This window comes from Alligator mississippiensis, chromosome 10 (genome assembly GCF_030867095.1).
Source record: "Alligator mississippiensis isolate rAllMis1 chromosome 10, rAllMis1, whole genome shotgun sequence".
NCBI lineage: Eukaryota > Metazoa > Chordata > Crocodylia > Alligatoridae > Alligator > Alligator mississippiensis.
In genome coordinates, this window is record NC_081833.1 from 43,731,436 (window position 1) to 43,753,282 (window position 21,847).

The 21,847-nt window shown below is 44.4% G+C and overlaps 1 protein-coding gene across 3 annotated transcripts in view; it reads right to left on the bottom strand.

Annotated features, from left to right (window-relative positions):
* Window positions 1-2,083: 2,083 nt before the first annotated feature.
* The window catches only part of OSGIN1 (oxidative stress induced growth inhibitor 1), an 85,969-nt gene continuing 66,205 nt past the window's right edge, over window positions 2,084-21,847 (bottom strand). For all 3 annotated transcript variants that reach the window (XM_059713754.1, XM_019499211.2, XM_059713752.1), the window contains 5 exons: window positions 12,543-12,644; window positions 9,290-9,426; window positions 8,748-8,939; window positions 8,095-8,186; window positions 2,084-6,663 (listed from right to left, as the gene is read on the bottom strand). In XM_059713754.1, the coding sequence (XP_059569737.1) occupies window positions 5,646-6,663; window positions 8,095-8,186; window positions 8,748-8,939; window positions 9,290-9,426; window positions 12,543-12,609 (1,506 nt within the window). In that variant the 5' untranslated portion in view covers window positions 12,610-12,644 and the 3' untranslated portion in view covers window positions 2,084-5,645. The remainder of the gene's footprint in view (window positions 6,664-8,094; window positions 8,187-8,747; window positions 8,940-9,289; window positions 9,427-12,542; window positions 12,645-21,847) is intronic.

Below are 21,847 nucleotides of genomic sequence, written 5' to 3' on the forward strand. Positions count from 1 at the left end.
CCAGAGAGGGATGAGTAAGACCAAGTAGGACTGAAGACTGGTCCTGTCTAAGACCTGAAACTGCACCCTACTGGGGCTGGTAAGCATGGTGGGGCTGCCTGTTGTGGGGACATGGGGACACCAACACATAAGATGTGGCGGCACTTTAATTACAGCTGCTCTAATTAAAGTGTTGCCCCCCCACTGCTGGAGTATGTTTAAATGTGCTCTCCATTGTGAGGTACTAGGAAAATGTGCATTAGCCTGTCTTAATGCATATTAACTAAATAGCATGTTTTTTTAGTGATGCTTTAAAGCCCATTAAAATAAGCTAATGCACACTAAAGCACATGTATAGATGCACCCACTACTGAGTAATAAAGCGTCGAGCAGAGAGGGTAGTTGCTGTAGTAAAATTATGATGCACAACATGAGGTCTTTAGTACTGGCTATAAAAAATCTTGTTCCCTTGCTTGTTCTTCAAAAACATTATTCTTTTAGGAAAACATACAAGCTGAAAGAAAGATCACCACCAACTCCTAAATTAGGAAGGTGTGACTTTGCTGACCAGCAGTTCCCAGATCTAGGTCAAATTAGATCATGGTGACATGGCAGCTGAAGCTGGAATGTACAGTATGAGCACTAGTCATTGAGCTTTAATTTAGCAACATAAATAGCACTGTTTCAGCTGGTATCACTGCTACACATATCCCTTATTCCCAGTCCTCTCTTCACTGATGTCCCGTTTTTTTAGATGACCCACTGGTTCTTGTACTCCGCTCTGTTTGCTGCTGATGTGGGAATTGTGGACTTGACTGAAACAACTATTTTTAGAAAGGTGCATGCCACCATGTTTATTGATCTTTTTTTAGAGAAGGTTAACTGAACCACAGAAATAGTGTGACACTGAAAACTTTCAGTACTGGGACCTCTGCAAAGACAATGTGAGTTGAATGAATGACTGGGCAGTCAGGTTACTGGAAGTGTGTAGGAAACTGAAGGAGACTGAGTTGACTCCTGTCTTATCATGCAAAGATGCTCATCCCCTTCTGTGGCATTTACCTTTTTCTTCTAGACAATACTGACATCTCTATGCAGACCTGTGCAGGGGGGAGAGAGAGAAGCTTGAACTAGGAGATCAGTGGGTTGGACACAGAAGTTGCCTATCACTTTCTTAGTCATGTCCTCCTAGTGACTGCCCAAAAAAGGTAGCCTAGCCTAGGACTCTCTTACTTGCACCACAGAATTCCCTATATGGTAACAATTACCATGCAGGGGAAGGGAGGCTTCCCCAGGAGGCCATGGAAGTTTAGAGTCCTCAGAGCCATGCTGCCAGTCTCCAAAGAACATGGGCAGAGAGCCCATAGAATAGAAGGCCCTGGTCCTACCCCTTGTGCAGATCCTTAGCAAGTTATGGAGTTTGGGTGAGAACCCTGTGGTTGGTCTGTCCCCTTTCTTACCCTTGATATGTTGGTTTGAATACAGTGTTGAATAGCTGCAGTATGATAGCTTTCCAGAGGTATAACCTGTTGAGCTCTGATCTGAGCACCCATAACTGTTGAAGATATCAATATAATGGAGACCAAGACCATTTATTTATAGGAGGCTATGAATATAACCACAACACAGTTCTGTGTGACTGGGGACAAGATGTCTGGAGTCTACACATGGGCTTCATGGCCAGCACATCACAAAGATGTGCTCTTTGTCTACTGCCACCACCCCAGCACATGATAGGCATGTATTATGGGAGAAGTGGGACAAGATGAGAAAATTATGCCTACACTCAAGATGGGGCTAGTAGTGGTAACTAAATAAAACTTCAGTCACAAAGGTTATATTGACTAGACTCCTGGGTGATTCCTCTATGCACAGCTGATCTCTTTTGGTTTCTTTGCATGGTACTTTACAATTTAAAGACATGGGTACTTTTCTTATGAAAGTGATGGTTACTGGACATACTGCAAATTTGTTACTTTTATTTAGTAACATCCTGGAAGCTGCCAGTAACGTGGTAGACACGAGCTAACAAACCATTGTCCTCTAGGGCATGGCTTCTGGTCAGTGATTCAGCTAAAGGTGAAGTAAACTACTACACTAGGAATAAGGTTTCATTTATTTTATTTTTTAAAATTCCATATACAAAGATGATATGGCCAACTTAGAAAAATAGAATTAAAAGTACCAGAGTGCTACACAAAGTTGCTAAAGGACAGCACCAACATAAAGGGACAGATTGTGCTCTTCACCTCCCCACTCCTCCCCCCACCTTTTGCTAATAAACTTTTGAGTTGATTCAGCTACAAAAAAACTCAAAAAACCAGAAACAAATGTATGCAACTTTCCAGAGACATTAGAACTTAATGAAACAGCACATTCTTCTAGGTAAGCAGATGCCTGAAAGGATTCTGCATGGTCAACATGCTGGTACAGAAAAGTGGTCTGTTTAGGCCTTGTTCTGAACAGCTTGCTGGCTGAATGGAAATCTTGGCCCAGGAAGAAGTACAAGGTCAGGCCTCTACCTTGGGTAGCATATTGGCCATGACTCTACAGGCTAGGGATGGACATTACACATAAAACAGTTTACATGATCAGAAACTGGTTTAAACCTGTAACAGAACAGATGTTCAGTGTACATAAACCAGTTTGAAAAATGACTGAAACCAGGTTGATATAAACCTGGTTGAATGTAGTATCAGACTTAAACTGGTTTGACCCAAATCAGTTATGCAACATCTGTCCCAGACCCCTTCCCAGTTTAAGTTAAATAGGAATCCTCCAGCATTCCAGTCGCTTGGCAACTCTGGGCCAGGCTCTGCTCTCTGATCCAGCCCAGTAGGGCTGGCCCCTCCCCTCTGCTCCCTGGCTGCAGCTCTGATGGAGATTGCAGGTACAGGACATCTACTTGGCTTCCTCCTGCTCCCCTCCCTCCCCCCCCCCCCACTGAAGCAGGGATTCCCCCCTCCCCTCTGCCTTACACAGACACCTCTCAGCATTAGCTAGCAGACCACATGCTGGCTATGGTCCATGCTGTGGGAGACAAGGAAGACAGGACAGTGCCGCTTAGGGCTCTTTGGAGCTAATCAACAAGTAGCTGGTTGTAGCAGGACACTAAGGTGCCTGCTACTGAGAGAGCGCGGAAGACTCCTCAGGTGCTGGTTGCCAAGGCAACGGGAGCCAGCAAACGACCCACACCTGCCAGCGGTCAGCTGGCTATAAGAGGCAAGGCCTGGCTCTTATGAGAGGAGGGGAGCCGAGACCAGAGGTAGTTGCTGAATGGCATCTAAGACAGCAGGGCTTCCCTACCAACAGCTAAGGATGAGGAAGCTCCTGGCCAGAAGAGAGAGAACCTGAATGCCAAAGCAGCATTGGTCACCGCGGTAGGAGAGAAAACCCGGTAGGCCTGAGCCTAGTTATAGCCCAGGGGCTTGTGTTTATGTTGTTGTTTGTGTTTGCTATTGTTACACCAGTGGTTTGGGTGAGGCTATAAGGGGATGAAGGAGGCCTCATCGGGGATTCACAACGAAGTGTGAGGACCCCAGCGCCAGAGTGGACGCAGTATCCTCATAAAGGGAGCCACAGTGGTGGGGGGGCCCCGGTGCCAGTGAGGACGCAGCTTACAGGGTGCTTAGACCCCAGCCCCAAAAAGGGGGCATTTGAGAAGCCCCAGTGTGGGTGTAGCAAGCCCCAGGTGGGGCACTATTGAGAAGCCCCAGTGTGGGCGTGGCGAGCCCCAGAAAGGGGGTGACATTATTAGAAAAGCCCAAGTTGGGCACGGCGAGCCCCGGAGAGGAGAGTGCCTTATTGAGAAGCCCAGTGTGGGTGTGACAAGCCCCAGGAAGGGGGCAATATTTGAGAAGCCCAAGTGTGGGCACGACGAGCCCCAGAGAGGGGCACTATTGAGAAGGCCCCGAGAGAGGGCGACGGCACAGAGAAGGCCCGGTGAGAAGGGCAGCCTTGCAGAGGGAAGAGCCCGGTGAGAAGGGTGGCGTATAGAGAAGGCCCGCAAGGCCTAGACACGCCGGACACCCGGAGCAGGAGAACGGTGGCCAAGTGGAGGAGAGGTAGCCTCCCTACAAAAAACACTTATCATCAAAGTTGTGGCGGGCGAGAATAGGAGGATGCAAGTCCGAAGCTTGGCACAGTAGAGGAGGCGGCAAGGGCTAGCACGGTGACCCTGCCATCCCTCCTGTTACACTGGTAATGTCCCACTGTTCCTTCTTTGGAACAAGCTGTTTAAGAAGAGCTTGACTGAAGGGGTGATAAATGCTCCCTGCTGTGTAATTAAATCTCTGCTGGTTCCCTCACTGACCAGCGAGAGGTGGGGGGGAAGGGGGGAGGGTCCCTTCCCTAATTGGAGCACCCTGGTAAAGAGAAGGGAGGCCTGCTCTAGCCCCCCCAGCTTCTAGCCTGAGCCACTGCAGGCATGTGCCTGCATTTTTCCAGTCCAGAGGGGATGTCTGAGTGGTTACAAGCTGATTCAGCCTAGCCAGGTTAAGCTGCAAAGACTGAATCAATTCAGGCTCAGGCATTTTACATGTCTTTTCCTAGCCACAGTCTTTCCGCATGTGAACTGCCCACTGAATTCCATGAAGGTTCAACGTAGCTTCAGAGCTATTATTCAAGTTCCAGAATCAAGCAATTTACAGTGGTCTCTATCTTCCAGTATTAATCTAGGATCTCTTTGAGTAGAAAATTATGAAAAAATTCAAAGATAAATGTAATGAGACATCATGCACATTTTCCTGTTTAAAGAACATACTTTGTATAAATGTTCTTAAACATTATGCTACATGGCCCATGCTACTATATCTAATGTAGTCCAACTCTACCGAGTAGAGTAAAATGAATGTGCAGAATCTAGATATAGTAACTGGATCTTTTAACCTCATAATTCCTATTTATTTCTATCTTTAACATAGTTATTCCATATATCATTCTGGTTTTTGACTTTTAAAAACTGTCATCTTAAAGTTAGTAAGTTTGTGGCATTACTGCAAAAGATTTCTTCATAAGAAAAAAATACATATCTGTATTACATGCAAAGAAACCACATACAGAAAAACGTTGGTCTCTAGGTAATAAAGCCCTTCAGACAGTGCTTTTATGACAATTTTTTTTACACTGATGAATTCTGTTTTAGGTACGTAAGATACTTACAGCGCAGCTTTCAAATGACTCTTGCACAGCAAGAACATACAGCTGTGCCACATGAGACTATATGAAGCAAGCTTTTGTTGTTGTTGTATTATGTAGTGTTACCCGTGTTATCCAGAAACACTGTAAAGACAACAAATATAGGGCTTGCTAATGTGGCCACTAGAAAAGAATTAAACAGGAGTGCAAAATAACTTTTCAACTGCCTGGAAGATAGCTGGACTCTTTGTCCCCCCAGTATACCCAGCATAAGATGTAAGCTCCATCTGCTATAGTGCAAATACATGCAGAGAAGGAACTGCTACTCCAGATTTAACATGGTAGAAACTTCAGCAACACTACAAATCTAAATTCCAAGCAGTGTACTTGCTGGCTTATTCTTCCCAAACAGACCTACTGACAACCTAATGACTGCACAGCCTTGAAGAGCACCCTGGGTAGGAAAGTACACCTATCAAAGAGAATAGTATAATCTATGTCAATATTTCTGACTTATTGTGCTTTGTTTGTTAAGGAGGCTTTCTGTTTGCTTTCTGTAACAAAGAGCTAGCGACAGCTAGAGCCCCTCCCTGCACAAAACGCACAAAGTTGTCCCCAGCTAATGGCCCCACAGCATATAGTCCTTTTTCCTGAATGCATTCATATGTAAATGGGTCAACATCTATGGGATTCCTCTTGGGATTGACTGGTTGCATATTGTCCATTGCCAAGTTAATGCCATTATTTGGTAGAAAGGAGAGGTTGGGGTTTGAGCCAACAAGAACAAAAGCCATGGAAATGTTATAGACTTTCTGGTGGCCTTTCTTATCCTGAAAGATGCACTTCTTGTCCTCTGTGAAGGACATCACATGATGTTCAGGAAGGCTGATATAACATTCATATGGCCCTGAACAAGCAGCTGACTGTTCTGTCATCATCTGATGCACTTTGTGGTACTCTGGATACATCATTTTGGGAAGCTGATTGAAAATGAGGCCTGGATCACTGACTCTTCTCCTAAAAACATGGATCACTGGGATGCTGCAGTGATGAGCAAAGAGAACTGCATCAGCCGCTGTCAGGCCAGCACCTACAATCAGGATTGGATCTGATGTCATATCAACTGTCTTGTTCTTCACTGCTTCTTCAAGGGTAGAGAGCTTGTGATGTACATAAGGAAGATCCTCTCCGTTGACCCCAAGCCATGAGGGACTATCATAGGTTCCTGTAGCTAAGACCACATTCTCTGCATAGATGGAGAAGGGCATCTGATCACCCATAATGGTTTTGATGAATCCATCCACCTGGAAGAGACTTCCACTAGCAACCTGGTTATTCTCCTTATTTGTCTCAGGGAAATCCCAGGGGGAACCACCATTCTTCTGAGGATCCTGCTGTGCATTGTTAGAGATTACATCTTGGCTCACTTTCTGCACAGATGTCACAACAGTCCCACAGATAAAATTCCTCTGCAGCCCTTTCTTTGCCACATAATTTTGATAATATTGAGCAATGTCTTCTGCTGTAGCTCTGTTGTTTCTGAGGCCCCTGTAATAAGATATTATCAAATTATGATCACATAATTCATCTTCTCTGATTAATGTATTGGACAGTCATATACCCCAACACTACCAGAGAAACTAAACCTCATTTTCTTTCCACTAACTTTATACCAGTGTAATTCAGTTAATCCCTCAACTACAAAGAGATGATCACACAAGAAGCAGCAATATTGCCTGATATGAAAACTCCACAATCCACAGCAATTTACTTACTACTTTTTATCACTTCTGTTTTGCTTTTCGATCTGTGCTTTCTCAGAATTAAAATGTAAAAATGAAAATAAATTACAGATCCAAGAGATACAAACAGTCAACTTGCAGTTTAACATCTGAATGATTGCACTGTACCTCTGGTGGATTTGGTTTGCCAGTAGGAAATAGTGCAAATATACAAAAGGACTACAGATTACGAAAGTTGGAGCTTTCCATGCCTCCTAACTAAACTTTAAAAAACCCAAGCTTTGTTTGCAGGAAAGCATTCTGAGCTGCCATGATTCCCTGAACCAAACAGAAATTTACTGTTGGTTTCAAGGGGGAGGTGAATCTAGCTGCTGGCTGCCAGCCTGCAGCCAGTTTCCCCTAGCACTGACCCCTCCACCCTCCTAGCCTGTCTCTGTTTTCAGAATGGGAGGGGGGAAAAGGGAGTAGAGGGACCTTGTTCTAGAAGTTTCCCCAGCTGGCTCTGGGGGGTAGGGTGGGTGAATATACTTGACCCACCCTCCAGTGGGGGCTGAAAAAAACCCCAGACTGAACTACTTCTGCTCCCATTCTGAAAACCATTTGAGGCTGGCAGGCAGCACAGACACAGGTTACAGAAGATGCTCTGTTTTGAAATATTTTCATTCATCAGAACCCTCATACAATGTGGGTTCAGATTTTTGCACAACTGGCCATTTTTGAAGTGGCCTGCAGGCATACACTTGTTATGGCTGTAGACTGCTTTCGCCAGACTGGGCAAAAACTATCACTTCTGTCTATGTCCTTCATCTACAATAGGTAGCTAACTGCTGCAAGGTCTTTGCACTGGTTTTACATATAACATATAATTTTACATATAGGTGGCAGCACCTATACATGACTGTGGAGACTGCTCCAATGCACTGGAATTCCAGTGCATCTCAGCAAACTCTATTAATCAAATCTACTGGAGTGTGGCAATTGCTGTGCTCCAGCAGCCTCCTGCATCTTGTGTATCAGTGTCTCCATACAAAGAAAATGGTGGTGGGGGTGCTTGAACTAAAGCTCCTTGAACAAGCTTTAGTTTGAGCACCCTTGCCTCCATTTTTAAGCACAGGGACACTGATACAGGAGACATGGTGGTGCTTTAATTAAAGCACCCTGCCCCTGCACCCCCAGAGCATGTGTTAAGGTGCCCTTAGATGATAGAAATAGGGAATTGTATAGCAGGTCTTTTCACCTTCTCTTTTTCCTCATCCAGTCTTTCAGTTGAAAATCTGGAAGCCCCATCCATTCTCCTTGGCTCAGAGTGATCATAGATCCTTCAATAGACTGAAACAAAAAAAGTCAATCATTTTAGCCTCTGAAAAAAGGAATTAATCAATAATAGTACAGTCCAACCATTCCATCACATACTGGGTAATAAGACTTCAGTGAAGCTAATGGACTTCAGCCTAATTGAGCCAAAAGGTAGAAGTCAGCTGGGGTACAACTCTCACATCCATTCAAACCTTCTTACTTTTTTGGGATGTATAAAGCAGAGCCCTGTAGGATGCTACTTACCTAGAGGACTAGCTTGTTCAAGAATATTTTATGTTCCTGAATTAGGACACTTTGGCTATATCCTGAGACAGACTGAAGCATAATCATTTAGACTGGGATTGGCCAACCTGCATTACATGTGCCAGAGGTAGCATGGGCAGCATCTGTGTGTGGCATGCAACAGATTGGGGAGGGGACAGGGAGTACAGTGACAAATAGGGCAAAAAGAGGAAAGCAGAGCAACAGATCAGGCAGAGAAAGGAGACCAGAGTGGCACTTGGGGAGAGCATAAGATCAGTTTGTGACATGCCAGCCAAAACAGGCTGGCCCCACTGATCTAGCTGCACATACATGCCAGGCACCTCCAGGAGGGTTCTTGCCAAGGACCAGATGGGGAATGGTTCTGTTAGCCTCATGCCACCAAGAAAGGACCGAATCTGCCGTTCCACCAAAATCTGTATCTGGACGCAATAGAGTATCAAAGAGAAGAGCCACAGGACTGTGGGATCGTCCCTCTAAGCCTTCAGAAAGGTACCGCAGATCCTAGAAGGCAGAATTGAAACTTAGAGTTCACATCACTTTGAAATGTAGCTGCTACAAATAACATCATTTAGTGTTCCGTAGTGCTGAAATTCACTTAGTTAATAGAAGGCTTATGAACTGTTTGAAGATATAAGCAGTGCTTAGTACTTGTATAAAGAGCCAGCACAAGAACAATTTGGAAAATAAATTAGAACGTGGTTATAATTTGTTTTGCCTGCATTCTTGGGCTATCCAAGCGGACCATCAATGTCATTTATTTGACTTTGTAAATAATAAAAAAACCCAGCACATTTAATTATGCCATTATTGAGGCTTTCACCTGTTAAAAGGCCCTATCATTTTATACACACCTGGTCTAAAATGGAGACCTCTGGCAGCTCTTGTAGTTTCCTCTGTAGAATAGGATGGGGGTGAACAGAATCTCTACTGACATATGGGATATAGCCAGACAGCAGGTAGGAAAGGCATATTCCTGAAGGGCCATTTCCTAACATACAAATAAATAAATAACTTAAAATTACTGCTGTGATTGGAACAACAGTCTTTAACAAAGCATCTCAGACAAACGGTATAGTTCACTGGAAGGCATCCTGGACTACAGCTCAGGAGACATGGGTTTGATTCCTAAGTCAGCCATCACCCTGCTGTATGACCTTATTCAAGTCACACTGCTCTTCCCTTTTTTGTCTCTTCCTACTATAAACTCCTCAGAATAGAGACTTATTTTTCTTTGGTACCAGAACCCTGATCTCAGTTGGAGTCTCTTTTTCCACTGACACAAATCTGCAAACACTGGCAGAAACTGTGGGCCTACAAGCGAACTGAATTTTGATTGCCACAATACATAGGCATCTGGAAGCAAATAGGTTATCATTATGGAGAGATTTGGGATTTAGTTTTTACTCACTTTAGAATATTTGCTGGAGATTATCTGATGAGGCCAAGGAATTCAGTACCAGACTTATCTTGTAATGAGTTGCTTTGAAACTTTAGGTAAATAAATAAATATAAAAATAAAAGTCAACTAACTACTAGGTCATGGAGGAACCTAGCTATATGTGAAGCAAATGCTGTGTACCTAATATCCGATATGCCAATTCTCAGATTTGGGGTTTTGTTATTCAACACATTTCCATAAGACCTTGGTCTTAACATGCTATAAACCCAGCAAAAAAAACCCCCAAACAAACAAAACAAACTCTCTCTTATCTAAATCTGAATGATTTCTAGTTTATTGATGGATTGGTTTTAAATGGAAGTCAGTGAAGATGTTTATACTACGTTTCAGTTCAGCCCTGTAGACTGAAGTTTTGTTCTTCACTCCACTCCATTCCTCCATATATTTGCTGAAGCCATGCAGTGAGCTGGAGATTTAGGAAAAGAACCGGTCTCTTTCCCACACCAATATAGTCCCACAAAATATCAGACTTTGAATAAAACAATGAGACAACTCATTCTTCCTAAGGAACTCCGACAGCTGTCTTAGGAAGTTCATATACATATTCTACTTCAGCATACAGCATAGTAGTTTGTGAAAAGTTTTCATGTGGCTGTTTTCCAATATGCTTAATATTTTACAGTGTCTGCATAGCTTGCTGTCAGTCTAAGGCTCAAAGCTGCTTACTTGTATGTCACTGACTACAATTGCATAATGCTCTGTGGGAAGAAAAGTCAGGGTGACACAGCAGTCTGTAAATCTCTGTGCAATCTCTGAGCATTTCTGTCATAATCCCCACATTGGGAGCAGTATGCTGCTGGGAGCAAAGGTCACATCTCATTTCTGTTCCTAAGTTTGTTTTCTCTTCTATCAGAGACTGGAGTTTTCCATCCAAGCCAAACTGTTTGAATTAGACATGCCACAAAAGATTGGGTTCAAGTTAGTTTGTACTTAAAAAGAATATTGGTAGCTGTCAAGGAGTTGGGTGGTAATTTGCCCCTATACTTGCCTCACTTGAAATGGTGCTTAAAACAGAAGCAGTCTTAATTTGGCCTTTTGTTGTAGGAATTATGATAGACTCCCTGAGCCTTATTTAAGATATTTGATTATAAGGGTTTAAGTTACAGATAAAGTTGTATTGTATGTGTGAATCTTCTTTCACTGTCACAATGATATGCTTCTTCATTTGAGGGTCTCATGCTAATCTTCAGAACAATACCAGTAGCTGGTAGAATGAGAAGACAAAGCAGTTGGACCTAACCAGCTGATTTTCCTGAAATAAGGGAACCCTAAAATCAGTATAATCACCCCCTGAGGGAGTGACTAAACCACAGTTCCCCTCAAATAATACCTAGCTGGTACTGTTCCTTGAAACCTGTTGTCAAATTACAGAGCTGCTTCCTATAATTCCAGTGCCTCCCTTTTATGCTGAGTGGATCTTTGCATTGAAGATCATCAGGAGAGCCTTTAACTTGCATGTGTTTTGATATCAAGCCCTTTTGAAGGCAACATGATAAATTGACCAACCTGATCAAGAAAAAACAAGCTTCTTTAATTGTCTGTCTAAATGCTTTGTCTCAGGATGCAGCTTACTGAGACAACCATTCACATGGCAAAGCCACTGTTAACAGGAATTGAGACTTAGGTGGTGCATAGATTTTGGCCTGGATCTTTTTCAAGGGAATGAATTGGATAGTGGAGATGAAACAGACCCAAACTGATCAAGGCACACAGGAAAAAGGGCAAGACTCCTATACTGTGATCTATCACGGCTGCAGAATCAGATACAGCTGCTATGCGTGACCATGGCTAGATAGTGTTATGAAGCTGCACTTCCTGATTCACTAACAAGTCAAACTAACTGGCTTTCTAATATCACAAAAAGCAGCACTGTTTTAATTTTCAGATAAAACATCTGTTTGAAAAAATGTAAATACTTAAGAGTTGGTGTACAGGCCAAATATTTTTCACTTTATATCCCTGTTCCAAAATTCATGGAAATGTTCCTCATGACTTCAGTGAGGTTTGGAGCAGACCCCATGTATAGAAGCTGAAAATATATACATTTAACATGATTAACACTATATGACACCTTCTTAGGTGGAAAATTCAGTGAAATAACCCTAAATTTCTCCAAAACACAAAACAAGCCAAACTGTGTGTCCTAAAGATTATAGAATTCTCTCTCAGAAGAGCCATAAATTATAACTTTTTATATCCTTAAATCAAACTACATTTTCCTCCATACACTACAGAAAATCAAAGAAAGAAATACGCAGCACACTTATAGGTTTAATTGCCTTAGTTTCTCATGCACGAAACACCCCAGAATAAGATGCATACCTTGTTTTTGAAGCAAAGAATGAAGAAAAAAAGATCTTTCCCTGTAGTAAGTAAGTAAGTAACTGAATAGCAGCAGCTAGGGAGCTGAGCCTGCTCACTGTTCTGCTCCCTGTGAATCCCACACAGACTTTACTTTTACTCAGTAAACAGTGGAAATTGCTCTTATTGTATTTCCTTGTATATAGTGTGCACTCTAAGTTCCAGCAGCTGCTTTTTGAGGAAAAAGATGTGGTATATGTGAGAAAATACAGCATAAACCTTGGACAATTTGATGAGGATGTCAGATGCCTGCAGCAAACACGGATTGCAAATAGAACGTTTACCTATGATAACCACAGGGATTGGTTTGGAATTGCTCTTATACTGGTGTTCGTTCAGCACTGAATACATCTTCCTGCCTGAAAAGATTAGAACCAGAAATTCACCTGTAAAGACAAAAGGCAACCATGAACTATATTTGTTGTTATAACAAATACTGTATTTTGTCTCCTTTCCATACCCTTCTACAACAGCCGACTTAAAAATTTCACCTACATACACTGAACTTATCAATTCAGCTTCTTATTGGACACTTAACATCAAATTTAGATTATGCCATAAATAAAAGAAAGCAGCAGCCTTCCAACTGGCACACTTGGCAGCTTCCACTCATGGCAGGTCAAGGACTAAAATAAACAGAGCATGTTACAGGTGAGTTGTGGCACAGCTGCATTGGGGCTTCCTTTCCTCTACACTGGGACAGTTCTTGCTACAGCAACAGCAAAGGCCCCTTAATTATTTGTCAAATTTTTCTGCAAATGCAAATTATGATGAATTTTATTGTTCTAGGAAATCTGCACATTCTATGAGTACTAGAGCATGTATTTGAATCAAAACTTCTCCCTGAAGGCTTGAAGACTGCTGGCTTCTTTTAATATGCCCCATTGCAGTGCTAGAGTTGAGTCATTTGAACTACTAAAACTAAATCAGTGGATGCCTTCATTAACAAGCATTTTATTTAACTCCTTGTCTTCTTGTAATGATATACATTACTGTCACAGATTTACAGGATGAAAACTATTTACATTCAGCTAATAATCTAATGTGTTGTGTTAGGAAACATACTGTAGTTATGCTTCCTAACACAAAATGCAAACCATGCATAGTCTTACTAGACAAGTTTCATGCAGATTAAGGTTGTGGAGAGGAAAGAAAAAAGTCAAGAGCAGTGATAAGGCTACACGTTCTGTACCAGGGCAGCCAGCTGATCTGGGTTACAACAACAGAACATGGTGCAAAACTATGATACTGCTCCTATGGAATTTCTTGTATGAGGTTTGGAGAGCCATAGAAGTGGCCTCCAGAGCTCTACAGAATCAGTCCTCTAATTCTGCTTCCTTCGATAGCAGGCTCCCTTGGCCTCTAGCCATTCTGTTCTGCTGCTATCCCTGTTTACAGGAGAAGTTCAAGAACTGTAGACTATCAGTGACCATCTGCCTCATCTGTGACTTTTGATATGTGACGGGGATACAATGATCATGGGAAATGATTACTGGGGCTTATAGGCAAGAACTACATCACTAGCAGTTCTGCAAAAGATTACCCACACGGTGTGTCCACATACATATATAGTTGTAGATGAAAACTTAAGTCATTAAATGATGAATAATACACCTGTCATTTGAAAGAGAATAGCAATATGCATTGTTAGGTACAACAGAATTAACAAACCAATCCCCATTATGTCATTCTGGTATTTTAATTCAATAAGACAGGATATAGATGGGTAAACCAAGTGTAAGGTATTCACATCTACCTTCCTGTTACCTTAGGCTGCAATGACTTTTCCCTCTTATATAAATAGTGCTAAAGTCCTTAGAAATGCATATGTATTAGTCACTTATTCTTGCGACTAATCAAGAGAGTAAAAAGAGTTCCAAATTTATTGCGGTTACTATGACTAGACAAAATGGTTAAAGACAAATTAGCTTCCAAGCAATTTAAATGCTGAAATTATGAACACTGTCATTTTGTAAACCTTAAAATAATCCCAAGCTCCACTTAAAAACTGAGTTTAGCAGGGTATTATATACTTTTTCACTAAGTGTAGGATATTCTCTGGCAAGTAGGCTGTATCTTCCCAAACCAGCTTGGCAAGTCATAATATTTGCCACAAACCTCTCACCAAATGTTAACCAACTAGAGCAATATTCCACTAAACCTGAATTCTACAATCGCTACCCATTGCTGGAATGTATTAAGATCCGTGGAGATTGAATAAGAAGCCACAAAACCCACTATCAAATTTAAAATAAAAATCTTGCAAGCAGACTTGTCTAAAGTGGCAGTAAAGAAATTGGTATTCCTATATGCAGAATATTTCTGTTATAAATTAAGTGCAGTGCCAATATATACCTACTGCCTGCCATCTGTAGGATCCCTATTAACATTACAAATTCTTATATGTACCCTACTACAGTGGACCCTAACCCATAGATCAAGACACTTTATCATTGTTCCTAGACCCTAAAAATTAAAAATTTAAAACTGAGACTGACAGAGAGAATAATTATGATATTCCCTGCAGCACTGCTCACTCAGTAGTGTTGCCCATAGGCCAATGAATGTTGGAGACTAGTGCTGTATTGAAATAAATTGCCCATGAAATGCTGACCATGGTAGCTATTCCAAGAAGGGTTAGATTCACCCAGTACAAATAGGCCACGCAAGGCTGATGCCTCATTTAAGTCATATATAAACTTTATGTAAGTCCTGTTCATGGAGTTGAATTTCACTTACATTGAGTGAAAGGTGAATTAAAATGAATACCCTCTTTCTGCAAATTAAAACCAGGATTTTAAATGCAGTGAATATGCCAATTGTACTAGATTAGCTGGATTAGCGATGGCATCAGGTAGGCTGGAAATAAAGGTGATAGTGAAGAATGTTGATTACAAAATGACAAGTTTTCATGTAGGGATATGGCTAACTCAAAGTCTGGTACAGCATTAGTCTTCCTGAACAATAGCATTGCAGATCTTCTTGAAGGCATGGAGGCCGAGCTACCCTTTACTTTTTTTCTTTTTCTTTTCTTTTTTTTTTTAGGGGGGGGCAACATTCCATGACCTGGGTTTGAGAGATTCATAGATTCATAGATGTTAGGGTCGGAAGGGACCTCAATAGATCATCAAGTCCGACCCCCTGCATAAGCAGGAAAGAGTGCTGGGTCTAGATGACCCCAGCTAGATACTCGTCTAACCTCCTCTTGAAGACCCCCAGGGTAGGGGAGAGCACCACCTCCCTTGGGAGCCCGTTCCAGACCTTGGCCACTCGAACTGTGAAGAAGTTCTTCCTTATGTCCAGTCTAAATCTGCTCTCTACTAGCTTGTGGCCATTGTTTCTTGTAACCCCCGGGGGCGCCTTGGTGAATAAATCCTCACCAATTCCCTTCTGTGCCCCCGTGATGAACTTATAGGCAGCTACAAGGTCGCCTCTCAACCTTCTCTTGTGGAGGCTGAAAAGGTCCAGTTTCTCTAGTCTCTCCTCGTAGGGCTTGGTCTGCAGGCCCTTGACCATACGAGTGGCCCTTCGCTGTACCCTCTCCAGGTTATCCGCATCCTTCTTGAAGTGTGGCGCCCAGAATTGCACGCAGTACTCCAACTGCGGTCTGACCAACGCCCTATAGAGGGGAAGTATCACCTCTCTGGACCTATTTGTCATGCATCTGCTGATGCACGATAAAGTGCCATTGGCTTTTCTGATGGCTTCGTCACACTGCCGACTCATGTTCATCTTGGAGTCCACTAGGACTCCAAGATCCCTTTCCACCTCTATGCCACCCAGCAGGTCATTCCCTAGGCTGTAGGTGTACTGGACATTTTTCCTCCCTAGGTGCAGCACTTTGCATTTCTCCTTGTTGAACTGCATCCTGTTGTTTTCTGCCCACTTGTCCAACCTATCCAGGTCTGCCTGCAGCTGTTCCCTGCCCTCCGGCGTGTCCACTTCTCCCCATAGCTTTGTGTCATCTGCAAACTTGGACAGAGTACATTTCACTCCCTCGTCCAAGTCGCTGATGAAGACATTAAAGAGTATCGGTCCAAGGACCGAACCCTGCGGGACCCCACTGCCCACACCCTTCCAGGTCGAGACCGACCCATCTACCACGACTCTTTGGGTGCGACCTTCTAGCCAATTCGCCACCCACAGGACTGTGCAGTCATCCACATCACAGCCTCTTAACTTGTTCACCAGTAAGGGGTGGGATACCGTATCGAAGGCCTTCCTGAAGTCTAAGTATACGACATCCACCCCTCCTCCTGTGTCCAGGCGTTTCGTAACCTGGTCATAGAAAGAGACTAGGTTGGTCAGGCACGATCTGCCCGCCACAAACCCATGCTGGTTTCCCCTCAGCATAATTTGTCCTGCCGGGCTCTCACAGATGTGAGCCTTGATAATTTTTTCAAATACTTTACCAAGGATGGAGGTGAGACTGACCGGCCTATAGTTGCCCGGGTCCTCCTTCCTCCCCTTTTTGAAAATGGGGACCACGTTAGCCCTTTTCCAGTCCTCCGGGACTTGGCTCGTGCGCCACGAGCATTCGAATATTCCCGCCAGTGGCTCTGCAATGACGTCGGCCAGTGCCTTCAGCACCCTCGGATGGAGCCCATCCGGGCCTGCCGACTTAAAGGCATCCAGTTCTTCCAAGTGACTCTGCACCACCTCAGGATCTACACATGGAAGTCTGGCGCCTTGCTGCTGCCTCTCTACAACCCCAGTGAGAGACTTGTCGTGCCCCTCGCTTAGGAACACTGAGGCAAAGAACTCGTTGAGGAGTTCAGCCTTGTCCCCCCTATCTGTCACCAATTGTTTCTGCCCATTTAGCAGCGGTCCTATTCCTCCCTGGGCCTTCCTTTTACTCCCAATGTATCTAAAAAACAATTTCTTGTTGTCCTTTACTTGGGTTGCCATCCTCAGCTCCATGGTAGCTTTGGCCCGCCTAACTGCCTCCCTACAAGCACGAGCAGAGGAGGTATATTCAACTTTAGTGATCTCACCCTGTTTCCACTTTTTATGTGCTCCCCTTTTGGCCCTTAGGCTGCCCTGGATCTCTCTGGTCAGCCAGGGAAGCCTCCTGGCCCCTTTCCCTCTTTTGCCTCGCTCGGGGATCGTCTTGCTTTGTGCCCAAAGGATCATTTCCTTTAGGCACAGCCACCCTTCTTGGGCACCCATCCCATCAAAACTCCTACTCTGCAGTGCTTCCCTGACTAATCGCCTGAGTGCAATGAGATCAGCTTTCCTAAAGTCTAGCACTTTCACCCTACTAGTTACCTTACCCACTCGCCGTCTTATGTTGAATTCTATTATAAGGTGATCACTGTCTCCCAGATAGCTACCGATCTGGAGGTCCCCTATCATGTCATCTCCCGTTGCCAATACCAGATCCAGTATGGCATTCCCCCTAGTGGGACCATGCACCTCATGTGTCAGGTGGAGGTCCTGTACACAAGTTAGAAACCTGCGTGAGCGATGGGACCTTGCTGTCTGCGTCTCCCAGCAGATGTCCGGGTAGTTTAGGTCCCCCATGACTACCGCCTCTTTAGCTTTTATGGTCTCCGAGAGTTGCCTCAGGAGCCCTGCATCTATTTCTTCCCCTTGGTGTGGGGGTCTGTAACAGACCCCTACCACCAAATCCCTTTCTCCTTGCCCCCCATGTAGCCTAACCCACAATCCTTCTACTTCCTCAACCTCGGATTCTGTCTTGATGAGGGTTGATGTGTATTGCTCACTGACATAAAGTGCAACCCCCCCCCTTTCTTCCCCGACCTGTCCTTTCTATACAATCTATAGCCCTCAATATGTACCGCCCAGGCATGGGATGAATCCCACCAGGTCTCTGTTAGCTGTCAAAGCATCCATAATTGCTCATTAGGAATTAACACATGCTTGTCTGTTGCTCTACTTCCAAGTTCCAGTGATTTTTCACTAGCTTTCTAGTACTGGTAAACTATGTGCTTCCACTGACACAAACTACGTAACAAGGAACCCCAACCTAGTTAACTGCAATCAGAGGGAAATCAGGACTTTTGTAGCCGGCAGGGGCAGACTGTTGCAACAAAAACTCCAGCCTTGGGGCCAGAGCCTGCTAAGATCCTTGGGGAAACTGCAGAGCAAGAACAGCCCAACAATTAATTAGGCTGAGTAAGAACCACTGGGCATATCTCCAGGGGCAGCAGTCAGCTGATCAAAAGGGACATAGCTTGGCTGCTTATAAGCTGTGGCATGCAGTGTAGGCTTACAGGCTGCAGGGGAAGGGTGGTACTTTGAGGCTGAGGAAAAATAAAGGACCTTCTTTACCAAGGTGACAATTATTATGGTTCTTTCATAGATTTCATAGACATTAGGGCTGGAAGGGACCTTGGTAGATCATCGAGTCCAGCCCTCTGCCCAAAGGGCAGGAAGTCAGCTGGGGTCATAGGATCCCAGCAAGATAAGCATCCAATTTGCTCTTGAAGGTGTTCAATGTAGGCGCTTGAACCACCTCCGGTGGCAGGCTATTCCAGACCTTGGGGGCTCAGACAGTAAAGAAATTCTTCCTTATGTCCAGCCTGAAACGGTCTTGTAGTAGTTTATGACCATTCGACCTCGTCATCCCTTGGGGCGCTCTGGTGAACAAACGTTCCCCCAGATACTGGTGGTCACCCCTGATAAACTTATAGGTGGCCATCAGATCACCCCTGAGCCTGCGCTTTTCCAGGCTAAAGAGCCCCAGGGCTCTCAGCCTGTCATCGTAGGGTCTGCTTCCCTGAGCTCTGATCATGCACGTGGCTCTTCTCTGCACTCTCTCAAGCTTCTCCACATCCTTTTTGAATTGTGGAGCCCAAAACTGGACGCAGTACTCCAGCTGTGGCCTCACTAAGGCCGAGTACAAGGGGAGAATGACGTCCCGGGATTTGCTCGAGAAGTATCTATGGATGCAAGCCAGCGTTTTGGTCGCTTTACTAGCTGTAGCATCGCACTGCAGGCTCATGTTCATTTTGTGGTCAATGATGACCCCCAAGTCTCTTTCTTCCATAGTGCTAGCCAACATAGCACTGCCAAGACTATAAGGATGCTGCAGGTTTTTTTTCCCAAGGTGGAGAACCTTGCATTTATTGGCGTTGTACACCATCAGATTCTCGTCCACCCACTTGCTGAGCCTGTCCAGGTCAGCCTGGATCATCCGCCTGTCTTCTGGTGTGGATGCTTTGCCCCAAAGTTTGGTGTCATTGGCGAACTTGGCCAGTCTGCTTCTGACTCCAGTGTCCACATCATTAATGAAGATGTGGAACAGTATGGGTCCAAGGACAGAGCCCTGGGGGACCCCACTGGTCACAGGACACCACGATGAGTGACTTCCATCAATTACTATCCTCTGGGTCCGACCACGGAGCCAATTTTCTAGCCAGTGGATCGTGGAGGACCCAAGGCGACAATTGGCCAGTTTCTCCAAGAGGTGATCATGGGAAACCAGATCGAAGGCTTTTTTGAAGTCAAGATATATGACATCAATCTCTTCTCCCTTGTCCAGGTGATAGGTCACCTGGTCGTAGAAGGAAATGAGATTGGTCAAGCAAGACCTACCTGCAACAAACCCGTGCTGGCTATCCCTTAAGATGTTGGCGTCGGCCAGTCCATTAAGGATGGCATCTTTAATAAACTTTTCTAAGTTCTTCCCCGGGATAGAAGTCAGGCTAACGGGCCTATAGTTAGCCAGATCCACTTTCCTCCCTTTCTTGAAAATAGGCACCACATTGGCCTTCTTCCAGTCTTCGGGCACTACACCAGAGCGCCAAGAGTTTTCAAAGATCCGCGCTAGAGGCTGGGCTATGATGCTCGCCAGCTCCTTGAGTACCCTGGGGTGAAGATTGTCAGGGCCGGCTGACTTGAAGGTATCCAGCTTCTCAAGATGTTCCTTCACAAAGTAAGCATTAATGGAGGGCAGGGGATCACCCTCACCCGGACTTCCCTGTCCCATAGCGGGCATGGGCGTCCCATGGGACTGATGAAAGACCGACGCAAAGTACCTATTTAATAGGTTGGCTTTTTCCTGGGCGTCAGTTGTCAGTTGCCCCATCTGGTTCAGCAGGGGTCCAATGTTGCCCCTGCTTTTCCTCCGGCTCCCCACATATCTGAAAAAGGATTTTTTATTGTCCTTGATGCTCAAAGCTAGTTGGAGTTCAGTTGCAGCCTTGGCTTTCCTGGTATGCTCCCTACAGGACTGGACCAGCGCAGAATAATCCTCCTTGGAGGTGACTCCCATCCTCCATCCTTTGTAGGTCTTTCTTTTTAGCCTCAGGAGGTCTGCTAGGTCCCTGGAGAGCCAGGGGGGCTGCTGTGCCCTCTTGCTGCCTTTCCTCTGAGATGGAATAGACTTAGTTTGTGCACTGAGGATCGCTCCCTTGAGGAGCAACTACTCTTCTTGAACTCCTCTCTCCCTGTGGTCATGGTCCCTTAGGGCCTCACTGACAACCCTCCTGAGCTTGTCAAAGTCGGCTTTCCTGAAGTCAAGGACTTCCGTGTTGCTGACTGACTTGCCAGCTTTTCAGCGGATGGTGAAGGTGATCTTGATAAGGTTGAGTCTGAGTTAGAACCAGATAGTTAACTCTGTGTGCTGGTTTTCTTTTATTTAAATTTTGTGGTTGTAGGGAAGGTCTTTAGGCTGTGCTAGGGGTTCTTCGTGAGATCAGCTTTGGTCAGCTGTGAGGGGCTGGGGACCAGGAACCCAGAGTCTGAGGCATTGGACCTGGACTGAGGGGGTTCAGGCAGATAAAATATGCAAGGCTAGCAGTGCTGCAAAAGATTCTTAAATCCAAACTTGCATCAGATAAAACGCAGGCTAAAAGACCATATTACACCCATTTCAGAGCTTGTATCTAGTTCAAGTTAGGTGGCTGATGCCTCTGGATACCACTTTGTTTTGATCCAGGGTTACATGCAACTTTATTATCCATCAGTGTTTTAACTATTACCTTAGCAGAGCCCTACTGATTAAAAAAGGGAGGGAAATTTTCTCTCTGCCTTTGAGCTTCCATCTCTGATTTATGGTAATCATTTCAGTTACATCTTTATTCATCACAAAACTTATGCCTCTGGGCCAAGTTCTTCCTCAACTTACACCTCTTTCCCAATCTGTTTACTGGATTCATGAGTCCTGGAAAAAGAGGACTGAATGCAAAATAGCAAATACATAATACAAGCAGATAAAGTCACAAGTAAAGGAACCAAAGGCAAAAATCTTTTGACTGCTCAGAACTTTGGGCGCCTATACACATGCAGAGGCTGCTCTGATAGGTTGTAATTATGGCACATTGGAGCAGACTCAATTCAATTCAGTTTTTTAATTCAATTAATTGAGTCTGCTGGAGCATGGTAATTACCGTGCGCTAGCAGATTCCAGCGTAGCATGTATCAGTGTCCCTATGCTGAAAGATGGCAATGGGGGCGCATTAACTCAAAGTCAAAGCACCCCTCAGCCATGTTTCAGTGCGGAGACACTGATACATGTGACACTTTGGGTGCTTTAATTAGAGCCGTTCTGGGAGCCACTCTAAAGTGCTCCTGTCCCCCACCCCCCTCCTGGAGCACGTGTATAAATGCTCTTAGAGGCCTT